The 13,036-nt window shown below is 36.4% G+C and overlaps 1 protein-coding gene across 1 annotated transcript; it reads right to left on the bottom strand.

Moving 5' to 3' along the window:
* Positions 1-7,815: 7,815 nt before the first annotated feature.
* On the bottom strand, positions 7,816-12,724 carry LOC149398752 (two-pore potassium channel 1-like). Its single transcript, XM_089616104.1, has 4 exons — positions 12,529-12,724; positions 10,059-10,620; positions 9,017-9,361; positions 7,816-8,075 (listed from the first exon to the last, which is right to left on the bottom strand). Exons 2-4 carry the CDS (start codon positions 10,616-10,618, stop codon positions 7,910-7,912), a joined length of 1,071 nt encoding a protein of 356 aa, XP_089472230.1. The 5' UTR covers positions 10,619-10,620; positions 12,529-12,724; the 3' UTR covers positions 7,816-7,909.
* Between the last annotated feature and the right edge of the window lie 312 nt (positions 12,725-13,036).

Genomic DNA, 13,036 nt, shown 5'->3' with positions numbered 1-13,036 from the left:
ATTTGTGCCATCAACAGAACTAGCTAGCGTTTGGAAAAACTTCCTCGATTCATTAGCTAGCGAAAATACGCTTTCCTTATTTAACATTGATACCTCATTAATATTGAATCGATACAAAATTCTACAAAATAAGTTTCCCATTGGGAGTAAACGTAATTTGTGATGACAATTATTTATAGAGACGCGCTTCGAAACTTAGGTAATAATGTTATAATTAAAATGCATAGAAAAATAAGGAAAATAACGTTATCATCATTTATCATTATTCCCTGCTTTTAATAATACATTTTGCTATAGGCGATCCTAATTAGAATATTCTAAAGCAGTAGAGTCTATAACAACTCTACTCTTTTTGAAATTCACCTTGTACTCAAAGTGTAACTAAATTAATCCCACTATGAAAGCTACACATTTTAAAAATATAAAAAAAGTTCTATTTAATTGTAGAGACGATAGCAAATAATCACAGATACATGTAAAATGTAAGCAAATCATGTAATTTATAATGCTTTGAACTTAAAATCACCAGGGAATTCACTAGGTATATAATCATATTTACAGTTTCACATTGTTATATAGTCAAAGTTTCGTAAATCTTAGGTAAATAGTCACGTCCATGTATTTACACGTGTAAATTGATGTAAATACCCCACCTTTTTATTTCAATGAAAAAGTAAACTAAGAATGTCACGTCATCTTTATGACTATTTACCTAAGATTTACGACACGTTGGCTATATAGTAATCCCCAAACGTTTTAGTTGGCTAGTTACCTAATTTTTTTTGATAAAAATTAGTTAGAGACAAGATGTGCCACACAAATGCAGAGTTGATGTATGCGACAATGCAATAGATGGAAAATATAAAGCAGTCCCGAAAAGTAAATGATACAAAAAATGGTAACCTGACCAATGAAAATGAATTTCACCATATGAAAAGTAGTCAATTGTACACTACGATCGTACACGATGGTCTTATATGAATGATCTCCACTTCAAGACTCTTTTCCTAATTAGAATATTCTAAAGCAGTAGAGTCTATAACAACTCTACTCTTTTTGAAATTCACCTTGTACTCAAAGTGTAACTAAATTAATCCCACTATGAAAGCTACACATTTTAAAAATATAAAAAAAGTTCTATTTAATTGTAGAGACGATAGCAAATAATCACAGATACATGTAAAATGTAAGCAAATCATGTAATTTATAATGCTTTGAACTTAAAATCACCATGTAATCCACTAGGTATATAATCATATTTACAGTTTCACATTGCTATATAGTCAATGTTTCGTAAATCTTAGGTAAATAGTCACGTCCATGTATTTACACGTGTAAATTGATGTAAATACCCCACCTTTTTATTTCAATGAAAAAGTAAACTAAGACTGTCACGTCATCTTTATGACTATTTACCTAAGATTTACGACACGTTGGCTATATAGCAATCCCCAAACGTTTTAGTTGGCTAGTTACCTAATTTTTTTGATAAAAATTAGTTAGAGACAAGATGTGCCACACAAATGCAGAGTTGATGTATGCGACAATGCAATAGATGGAAAATAAAAAGCAGTCCCGAAAAGTAAATGATACAAAAAATGGTAACCTGATTTGGTGCAGTGTCAACTACTCCGAGGGGACAGTTTGCCCAGTGAAAATGAATTTCACCATATGAAAAGTAGTCAATTGTACACTACGATCGTACACGATGGTCTTATATGAATGATCTCCACTTCAAGACTCTTTTCCTATTAATAAGGGTGAACTCACCTCACTTCCACTCGAACACTCCCCAAATGTTAATTTATATTTAATGTCAACAGCCGTGAATACACAACACAAAATACAAAACTCAAACAAGATTATAACGCTCAATGAATATAACCACACACACTACACAACCAGTTTCTCAATCCGTCAATCTTGCACGTCAAAGATCCCTAATGGTGTGAATGAATGCGTCAAAGACAACCAAAGGATAAAAGGCTTCTTTTATAGTGGTCAACAACTATGGTAGTCAAAATAGGATTTCTATTTACGCAGAGCAAATATTCGTAGGTCTTACGCTGACAATCTTGACAAATAAGGAAATTTACCAAATATATAGATTTTGCGCACAGTGACCATTCCAGAGTATATTGCAAGATATTTTTTCTTTCCAATACATCATCTCTCACATTGAACATTTAACAATACACCGTCATTTACATTTGTAAATTTAAGCACTAGCACTCTGAATAATCTTCAAATGCTTTCTATGTTCACCTCACATGCACACAAGACCTTACTGGCTAGAATATGCCAATCTTCGTTCGATCCCTCTCGTATCTATCGAGTCTCCATCTTCGAATCATACTTCTTCATAATTAACTTTCTATGATAAGGAGGGATAATCCTAGGAATACCAGACCGTGTTAGGGCTTTTCTCTACTGTTTAGGAAGAGCTGTTCTAAAGAAAAAGGTTCTTGTCAGGCTTGAGAGGTTCTTATCATGCTGCCGGATAGGTACCATTACATTAAATAAGAAAGACCATATCAGTTTTTTCTTTACACTTTTCTCTCAATCATGCCTCAAAAAGATCCCTTATTTTTAGAAAGGGCGTACTGCCACGACCATGTCTTCGCTGACATTATCAATATTTCGTACAAATTTTTATGATCCTTCAACATTTCCTATACATATACCTAATCAGAATGAAGATACTCTATAATGCTGTCCTTGGTTTCTTTCATGATGCTAGGCCAAAAAAAGAGGCGATACAACCAATAAAAGAAGAAAAGAGCTGAACATAACTATAGTGATTTATTTCTTCCTATGGATACTCCAATACTTAGTTCATAGAAGTCATAGAAGTATAGAATTATTCCAATCAAGAAATGCCGCGGACATTACTCAAAGAATATAAGAGCTAGTAATGATTCTTGAGTTAATGTGATCATAGGAGTTCATGAAAGAAAATATAGAAAGAAAAAGAGGCGATAACTCCAATAACTCCAACTAGAACATCATTCGGATAACTGAATAACTATAACTGCATGAAAGAGCCGATAAGACCATAAAAACTGGAAGGAAAATGGAGAATTCCGTATTAATTTCTTGCAATATGAGATTGAATGCCATAACTCTTATTTGTATTTTACTTTTTATTGGTGCTGTTGGGAAATCTGCACAGATAGGATCGCATACTTGGTCACCCAAAAACGGAGAGACGGAGCTGAGACTCCGAACTCAATTGGAAGGCCGAGTTTAAGACGAGGGGCAAGTGTTCGTATCTATTATGACATAGCCGTGAGGCGCTTAACGGACCTTTATTAATCTTATAAAACTGGATGCAAATTTTTTTGGTAACCTAATCCTACTGTAGTGTATTCATAATCCTACTTTTAAGTTCCTAAAGAGAGCTATTATATGTCTTACGTAGAACATATTACTATTTATCTATTCTAAACTGGCTGGCATCAACAAGATATATAGCATTAAATAAAGCGGAACCATATACAGCTCTCAATGGCATAGCATTCATAAGCATTAACCAAGAAGCATTATTCATGAATCATTGATCATTATTCCAAACAATCTGCATTAACCATTATAGAACTCTTCTGTTAAACACTTTTCTTATAAAGAACTGAACTTCTATGCCCGTATATTAAAGTCCCAAATTGAAATGCTATGTCTGACAGATCAGATCTTTTACGTTACGTCTGGAATGAGACCAATACCATGAGCCTTAAAGATTCATATCATGGTTGAACATGTTGAAGAGGCACATTTCTTTGAAATCCAACTATAGTAATCCAAAAAGAGAAAGTCTATGTCTGACAGATCAGATCTTTTACGTTACGTCCGGAATGACATTATGAAAAGATGATCGATCACTATTCATTATTCATTTCCTATAACAACTCAACTCTTCATGTTGGTCTGTCCTATCATTGACCTCCATGCATTTCTAATTCACCATTTCTATAGAACCTGGCATTGATTATAGAAACAGATAGCATTGCATTATTCACGAAAGAAACATTAAAGAATTATCTCTATACCTTTAAAGAACTAATACTCTTTTTTTTCATTATTCAAATAACTCTGTACATGGGCTTGATCCCTTAACTATCATTTTATTTTGGATTCAGGACCTATAACAATAGGAATCGAACGGAGATGCTCGAGGATACGAGAGGGAATACACCATACGAGAGGAAACAGGCAACATGAACTCATATAAACAACATCATTCATCATCCGTAGGCTGGCTCATCACTATCAACATTAACTGACATTCAATAACTCACTCCTATAACAGAGAACTTTCCTTTTTTCCACCTTTTAGAACGAAAGGAACTTAAATCAAATGAAATCCAATCCACGAAATAATTTGATCTATGGACAACATCGTTGTGCTAAAGGTCGTAATGCCAGAGGAATCATTACCGCAGGGCATAGAGGGGGAGGTCATAAGCGTCTATACCGTAAAATCGATTTTCGACGGATCATTCAACAAATCAGATATAATGATAGCATTGATATTTTTTCATTTCTGGCATCAACACATCACATGGCTAACATTAAAGAACTTGCACCAGTTATCCGCATGACTACCAGATATGCTTCTTTCTATAACATCTATGCCTCCGCCATGTGTTCTTCGGATTCTAAGTCGGCTCTATAATGTTGGTCTGCTTGGGCGCATTGTCGGGATATCTTGTTTCATTGTATGAGTTGTTGTCAAGGTCAGCCACTTAAGGCTGTCTTGGCTAAGCCAGACCGACCTGTCGGGCAGGGCGATGGAGTTGGGTATTTATGACATCACAATCAGGCCACGAACAGCAAAGAAGGGGCAGGTCTTAGCAGACTTCATGACCGAGTACATGGCATTGGGTATGGAGAAAGTGGGATGAGACAGATAGCATTAAACAACTGAGCTTCATAACCAAACCACATCATGGCCTTTTGCAGTATATTGCCTAGATATCATAGGAAGGTTAACCCGAAAGCAGCCAATTGGACATTGTTGTTACGTTATATGTTGGCTTTATTTTTTAGTGCAAGTTGTTGGAAAGATGTCGGTCTTCATGCTCCAGCTTCTGGTACGACATCCCTCCTCCTGTGTGCAGACAGTATTTCGGGCAAGTTTCCAGTTTTGCCAGATTGCCTTGCCGGTGTCTTTACTGTGTGATATTCTTGCGAGAATGGGTAAGGAAACCCTAGATACACGTCCAGGTATTGTACAGCTTTGCCAGATTGCCTTGCTGGTGTCTTTACTACGTGATATTCTTGTGAGAATGGGTAAGGAAACCCTAGATACACTTCCAGGTTTTGTACAGCTGCTATAAAAGCCATGCGCTCCCCCCTTAGCAGCCTTGACGCTTTATCAAAATACCTAGAGCTCCTAGACGTGCAAGACCGGCGGATTAGGAGGCTTTGTGTTTTGATAAGAGCGGTGTAATTCCCCAAACACTATTCCACAAAGATTGAGTGTTTGTGAGATTTGGGTTTTGTGTTCACGTGATTGAAGATTCACGAACAGCTAAAGACTAAAGGTCATCCGAGCCAGGCGGTTGCTCGAAGGGTGGAGTTGAGACGGAGCTCAAATTCAGGGGGAGTCCCTGACTAGGTAATCACTGGTGGTAATAGTCTCTAGGTTTTATTGATTTGTCGATTGTAATCAGATATAAACCTTGTGTGTACTATTGACTACAAGATAGTGAAATCCTTTCCACTGGCAGAGTGCCCCCAGACGTAGGTGTGTTTCACCGAACTGGGTAACCATATCGTGTGTATTTTATTTACTGCACTGTTTGTTGTTTATCCATAATCTGTGTTCAAGCAAGTTGTCGGACACATTGTCAACACATTGTGTGCGACATCTTGTCTTTGCGACTAATCAGAATTTCAGACATGAATACATCTTGGTGGCTATCGATTTTTTTTCACAAAGTGGGATAAAAACATCCTACACCACGATCACAGCGGCACACGTCATAATCTTTCTGAAGAAGCAGCGATAACAGCTCCGGGTTTAGAGGTGCCATCCCTCTCTCCGGTTGGGTTTCTCGTTCAAAAAAACTACCCGGGGGACTCAACCGTTCTCAAGTGTGATCCCCGACTAGGGGCTAGGTTCGTTCTTTCGGTTAGTAAGGTCTTAACAATCGAGCCATAGAGGAAGAGGCGTGTTGTTTAGTGATTTTCTTTATGTGGAGGCTTGTTTTCCTCGTAGGATCCTTCCTATCCTTGTTTGTGACTGAACCCTTATGTCTCCGGACTGCTTACGTACATACCCATTTTTGGAGGCATGATCATGTCTACGTTGTTTTCTAGACTCACTTACCTTTCATTCTGCTCCAACCAATTTCTTTAATGTGCAGAAATGAAAAAATATCAATGCTATCATTATATCTGATTTGTTGAATGATTCATGAACTCCGCTCATGTAGTTATTGTAGTTCTTTATAATGGGTCTCTTTCAATGCTGTATATTGTTCTTTTCTCTATTTAATTCATGATAGTTCTTGGAGTCTATTATTCTAAGACTCTAATGCTTGTTATTCATCATTCTTGGTTAATGCCTATTTAATGCATGATCGAATGATTGTGGCGAAGTTCCGCAAGGATTGATTATTATAGATATCTTGTTTTTTTTTTTATTTAATTGTACGCTACAGTTCTTGAAGGTGAAGACCGGTTTTAAGGCACATGAGTCCGAACGCTATGTTGAATCTGATCTGTCAGACATAGCATTTCAATTTGGGACTTTAATATACGGGCATAGAAGTTCAGTTCTTTATAAGAATAGTGTTTAACAGAAGAGTTCTATAATGGTATCGGGGAAAAATGCATTTGAGTTAACTCTGAGGTATAGCTAGACTCAGTCAGTTTTAGAGATGCTCATTTACAGAGAGGACAAGGACCGAAGTATGAGGTATCGGAGATCTATACTCGAAGAGAAATCTGAGAGGCCGATAGCAACTAAAAACCAATAAAGAGTGATAGAACTGCATTAATAGCGAAAGCCATTTCAAATCTATTCATGTGTTTGATCTGATCTATTGAATCTATAGATTCTGATAATGCTATCTCTAATTCAGGATAAGATAACAATTGATGTTATTGTTCTTGAGTTCTCTTGAATACAAGAAATACAAGCATTGTATTAAATCAAGATACTATGAACACTGCATTATTCCAACATAGACAAGTATAGACAACATACAAGCTAAAGATCTGCATTTCAGGTACCTATTCATTGAATGTTGTAATAGAAATGAAGACTCTATATCTTGGCAATGATCTGTTGTCTCAGATAACTCATTATTGAATTCTTACCTGCAAGGCTTGATCTTTTCGATGTGAAGGTTGAGATATTCAGAAAAATATCGGTCCTTGATCCGACAGGCGATTGGCTTGAAAGGGGCTCTCGAATCTCCTCATTCTAAAACGGGATGTGGTTATGTGGTTTTCCCATAAAACCGTACCGTAGAGAGGAATGCCTTCAACTGCGGTATATGTATAGGCTCATCCTGTTTAGCAGAAAGACGGATATTCCTTGCTCATTATCAGAAAATCACTTATTCACAAATCTCCTGCGGGGCTAATAGTTTTCATTTCCCTTATGGTGCCTAAAATAAAAACACTTATTTGTGCGCGGAAAAACAAATTCTAGTCATTTATGCAGCTGTCAATGGATTCTGTGATGCTATGGATGTGGGAGCATCAACTCCGTTCCTGTGGGCTTGTGAGGAGCGGGAGAAATTGTACTACCACACAACTGATTTAAATTACTTTTGTAACTTTGATTATTAGTATTATCACACAATAGGCACATAACAGTTTTCTCTTACAAAACCAATACCCTGTACAGTGATACAAAGATCGATCGTAACAAGCGCTCAATAAAAAAAAAAAAAAATCATGTTGGATCATTTTGAGTCGATTGTGCAAGGAAAATATCAGACGGTGATAAAGTCCCTGACTGATCAACATCAAGATCTTCAAACTCTTCCATTACAAGGGTTATATCTTCTTGTGTAATCTTTCCCATTTCTTTCATTTTGTACAAGACAAACTCGGCAGCACTGTAATGGCAAAAAAATCAAGTGAATAAAACGACACTCCAACCACGGAAGAAAAAATAAAAATAAAGAGACCATAATTTTTTTTTTTAAAATTTTTTTATTGTTAATGGTAGCAATTGGAATGAGTAAGAGATACTTTAACAGATTCTAACATCTAGACTGCTTTATATTTCTTCAAAAAAAGAAAAAAAAAAAAAAAAAAAAAGACTGCTTTAGATATAATAAAACCTTGTAACTATTTAATTAAACCAACTAAATACAGACACGGGCAATCCGGAGACATCCGAGATCCAAGTGAAATGAAATTTATTGGGACACCATGAATCGAATGGGACATGAATACATGTTTTTTTTTAAGGCAAAAGATAAAATATGCAAAATTTTAAAAAACAACAGTTCTACAAGTATTTTAGCCAATTGTAAGAGTTCCTGTGCAAAAAATTACATGTGCAAATGCAGTCACTAAATAACAAGATACGATTTCTTTTTTAAGATTACATTTTTTTTGTTCTTTTGGACTCAGATTCAACCCCGACACCATAACTACAATAAAATTCCACTAAAACTACTACACAAAAATGAAAAAAAAAAACATTATTTTGGAAAATGAGTCCTTCTATTCGGGGATTAGGGTTTTCTTGCGCTGCCCTCGGATCAGCTTTCGTTACGGAGAAAAAAAAACTAAAATAAAATCTAGCCATAATATTTGTATACTACGTTAACCTCGTATTTTAAATAACAATTTATGTTAAACCTCGTATTCTAAATAACAATTAGTTTATGTTCATTATTCAGATTTTAAGATATTTCTTAGGTATGAAAAAAACTACAAAACTAAATTAGTTCAGAGACCATAACTAGAAAATACTTTGTACGTACACTATTTGCCCAACTTTAATAATGAATAAATATACAAAAAAAAAATGAGATTGAGCACTTACCCAACTTTCCCATCATCATCGAGATCGGCGGCTTCCAAGTCCATATTGGTCACTCTCCGGGTGAGAACCCACTGCACGAGTCTCCGCTGGCGATTCTCCGTGCTGAGCTCCACGGCGTAGAGGAAGACCTGCGCGAGAGTGGTGGTGCCGAGAAGAATCCAGGCCACGGCGAAAACCCGGCCCCACTTCGTCGAGAAGCTCTTGTCGCCGTAGCCCAGCGTCGTTATGGTGGAGCACACGCAGTAAATCGCGTCCACGACGCTCATCTCCTCGACGGCGCACAAGAAGACCGTCCCCACCACCACGATCAAGAGGAGCGCCGCGCACGCCAGCACACACTTGTACCTGCGGGGCGGAGCCAGAAACTAAATTTACGGGGGGGCTAAATGCAAAAAAAAAAAAAAAAAACTAAATGAAAAAAACAGATTCAAAATAAGCTTTTGATATAATTTTGTAATCGTGGTTCCAAGCATAGTCTGGTTGGTAATTCCACACTACCTCTAAAGTGGAGGTCGTGGGTTCAATCACTACTGATTAACTAAATTAATGCATAAAGAATTAAAAAAAATAATTACTAATTTATTATAGAAAAAAAGAGAATTGGACATAAATATTAGTATTTTGGATATTATTTTAATTTTTTTTAAGGCCTAAATAAATAAAATTGTTTTTTTTTTCACATGTTACCAAATTAGTAAACTTGTCACAAAATCTCGTAAGCTTGTCACAACGCAAAATCCCCTTTTTTCTTTTGAAAATCCAGTATTTTAAGAAAAATTTCGTGATAAATATGTCAAATATATATATTTTTTTTTGTTTCGGTAAAATACTCCGAAATGGTGAAAGACTCGTAAACTTGTCACAAAATCCCGTTTTTTTGTGAGAGGTTTAGACGTTTCAAAAAACAATCTTTCATTTTTTTGTTCTTTTGGTAAAAATCATCACAAATGCTGATATATCCATGTCTAATTCCCAAAAATAAAATAGAAAAACTTAAAAAAAAAAAAAAAACAGAGGTAGGTTTTCCCGCCCCTGCTCGTACCTCGCCCGGTTGATCTCGGCCTCTCGGAGTATCTCAGCCTGGCCGACTCGCTGCCCCATGTGGAGCGCCCGGACGAGGAAGATCTCTTGCTTCTCGACCAAGTAATCCGCGGCGCCGCTCAACGCGAACCCCACGACGGTCATCCCGACGAAAACGAACGCGCACGCCAACAGCTTCGCGACGGTCGTGCTCGGGACGAGGTCTCCGTACCCGACGGTGGTCATCGTCACGACGCAGAAGTAGACCGCGTCGAGGGCCCCGCCGGTCGACTTTCCGGCGAGCTGGTCTCGGGCCGCGTAGAAGCATATCGTCCCCGCCCCGAGGTAGAGCGCGAGGAGCGCCGAGGCCTTGCACAGGTTCGGGTGGATTGTCCCGAACACCGCTCCGTCGGGGCGGGTCGGCTGGGTCGGGTCGGGTTTCAGGGTCGCGAAGTTCTCGATCGGGACGCTCTTGCATCGACGGAACGCTTTCCTCTTCTTCACCGTGTCTATTCTCTCCGGCGGGGCGTTTAGGGATAGTAGTAACGGTTGTTTCTCTCCTCTCTCTTCGTCGCTCGCCATTTCTTTTAATAAACGGAAATTGCCAAAAATAGGACTAAATTAAGGCCTATTTCCAATTTCCTACTTTTTCCAAAAATTTAGCAAATTAGGACTAGTAAAAATAAAAAATTAGGGTGAGCTCGATGGGTTGAGCGGGAAAAAGAGAAAGAAAGAGAAAAAAGAAAGAGATTTTATAGGGGGAGATGGTAGGTTGGTAATTAGTATGATGGTATAATAGAAGTTAATTTTGTTATCTCTTATTTGACTAGTCCTAATTTGGTAAACTTTTAAAAATAGTAGGAAATTGAAAATGGGCCTTAATTTAATCCTACATAAAGCAATGTCCCTTTAATAAACCATAGAGCAATGTATAGTCATAAATTTAACGGTCCACTTGCTATCTAGCCATATGAAACGTTAGAAATTTTGAAATAGCCAACGTTTCGTTAATTTTTTTGTAAATAGTCACGTCAATCTATTTAAGCTATCAAAATAACAAAAAACGATGAGGATTTCTAATAAATATGACTATTTACTAAATATTTACAAATTTTTTTTGCTATTTACGAAAAATTTACAAAACGTTGGCTAAAATGGCAAACGCTTATGTTTCTGTGGCTTATATCGCTAAATTTTTGTAAATTTAAGTAAAAAAAAATATATATATATATCTAGGGAAATTTAAGGTATCGAAAAATTACATTCCTTTAAATTGGTGATTCTTTGGGTTCATTGATTTTGAGTATAATCTTATTATTATGTTAGAGCATATTTAGATCTAATATTATGTTGAGCATATATTGGCCGTTCTCGCATCGCCGGAAAGCTTTCCTCTTTACCATGTCTCTTTTCTCCGGACCGTTTAGGGCTAGCAATGGTTGTTTCTCTCCTCTCTATTCGTCGCGCACTATGTTTTTTTTTTTTTTCTATATATAAAATTTTAATGGGCCCTAAACAATGTTAAGCCAACTCAAATTCAATTGGATAGTGATGCTTCATAATAAGGGAACAATGTGTGACTAAATTTATGTCACTAAATAAAATCAGATTAAGTTATTACAAAATTTAGGGCTAGAAAGTAGAAACGGTTGTTTCTCTCCCATATCGTTGTTGCTCGCCATTTAAAAAAAAAAAAATTAATAGGCCCTAGAGCAATGTTAAGTCAACTCAAATTCAATTGGAAAACTACAATGGTGATGTTTCATAACAATGTATAGTCATAAATTTTAAGTCACAAAAAGAAAAGAAAAAAAATTATCTATGGAAATTTAAGGTATCACAAAATTCCATTCCTTTAAAATGGCGATTTTTGGGGCTCATTGATTTTAATTATAATCTTATTATCTTAAAATGGGCGTTCGTTTGAGCATATTTAGCTCTAATATTACGTTTTTCACTCAAAACAAAACGAAGTGGCAAGCAGAAGAGTGAATTACAAGATTCATTGATCTTAGTCAGAGTTCAAGTCAACTTTGAGGGTTAAGTGACAAAATCAACTTGTAAGTTAATCTAATTTTTTGTTAATAGATTTCATGATCAAAGATCCTAATCACCACGGAAATGTTTTCAAACTTATGTCACTTATACAGATAAATTTTATCAATAACAATTAATAAAATATTGAGTTAACAAAAAAAAAATATGGATGTTTTATATGAGAAAAAAGCAAATTAGTGTCACTGTCACGAAATACCAGTTTCATTATTCAAATCAATTTTCCCAATTCATTTTTCTATATTCAACAAGAAAAAAAAAATCAAAATAAGTGGATCTAATTCATATATTCAACAAGGTTAGATGTACGAAAAAAAAAACGCTTGCATTAGAAATCGAAGCTCTCATTCATAGCTACAAATCTATTAAAATTTGATTCAAGAGTGAGAAATTTGACTAGCCTGAGATAGAAAGAGGGGATAGGAGAGAAAACTTACCTCTAAAAGCTTTTCTGTTTGGAGAGAGAGAGAGAAATACTTTCCGAGAAAATCCAGAAAGATCTTTGAGTTCTTCTCACAGCGCAAAATTCCAAAATAATAAAGAATTATTTGAAAAATTGAATGCTTGAAGTTGATGACTCTGGGAATACGAATCGATACACGCCATAGATCTTGTGTACTGCTGTGGAAATTAATTTAGTAAATCCTTTAAATAATTAAAGCTAAAAGTCAGAATATCGTTTTATCCAGAACTCGATGTGACAGCCACGTGGCACACACGTTGAGGTAGAGTGTGAAACGACTCGGCGTACGCGTCAATCACGCGAAAGAGGGAGGGATGATAATAAAACGGCGTCGTTGAGTGGTAAAAACGATGTCGTTTGTTTCTATTTTTACGACCGTATATACTATAAAGTGGATCGTTTACGAAATTGGTTGAGCTGGAGGAGGAGAAAAATGGCGGGAAAGTATCGGAGGCGAAACTCGAGCCCTAGCGATTTGCTTA

Source organism: Urtica dioica, chromosome 5, assembly GCF_054948205.1.
Source record: "Urtica dioica subsp. dioica isolate 48M chromosome 5, U.dioica_male_clone48M_v1_H2, whole genome shotgun sequence".
Classification (NCBI taxonomy): Eukaryota; Viridiplantae; Streptophyta; class Magnoliopsida; order Rosales; family Urticaceae; genus Urtica; species Urtica dioica.
This window is presented reverse-complemented; position numbering and strand designations above follow the sequence as displayed.

Bases quoted from the DNA above. Each gene is read 5' to 3' on its own strand.
- LOC149398752 (XM_089616104.1), bottom strand. From the start codon at position 10,618: ATGGCGAGCGACGAAGAGAGAGGAGAGAAACAACCGTTACTACTATCC. The intron at 9,362-10,058 runs GTACGAGCAGGG...TCCGCCCCGCAG, and splicing joins GCCGAGATCAACCGGGCGAG to GTACAAGTGTGTGCTGGCGT. The intron at 8,076-9,016 runs GTAAGTGCTCAA...TTGCCATTACAG, and splicing joins GATGATGATGGGAAAGTTGG to TGCTGCCGAGTTTGTCTTGT.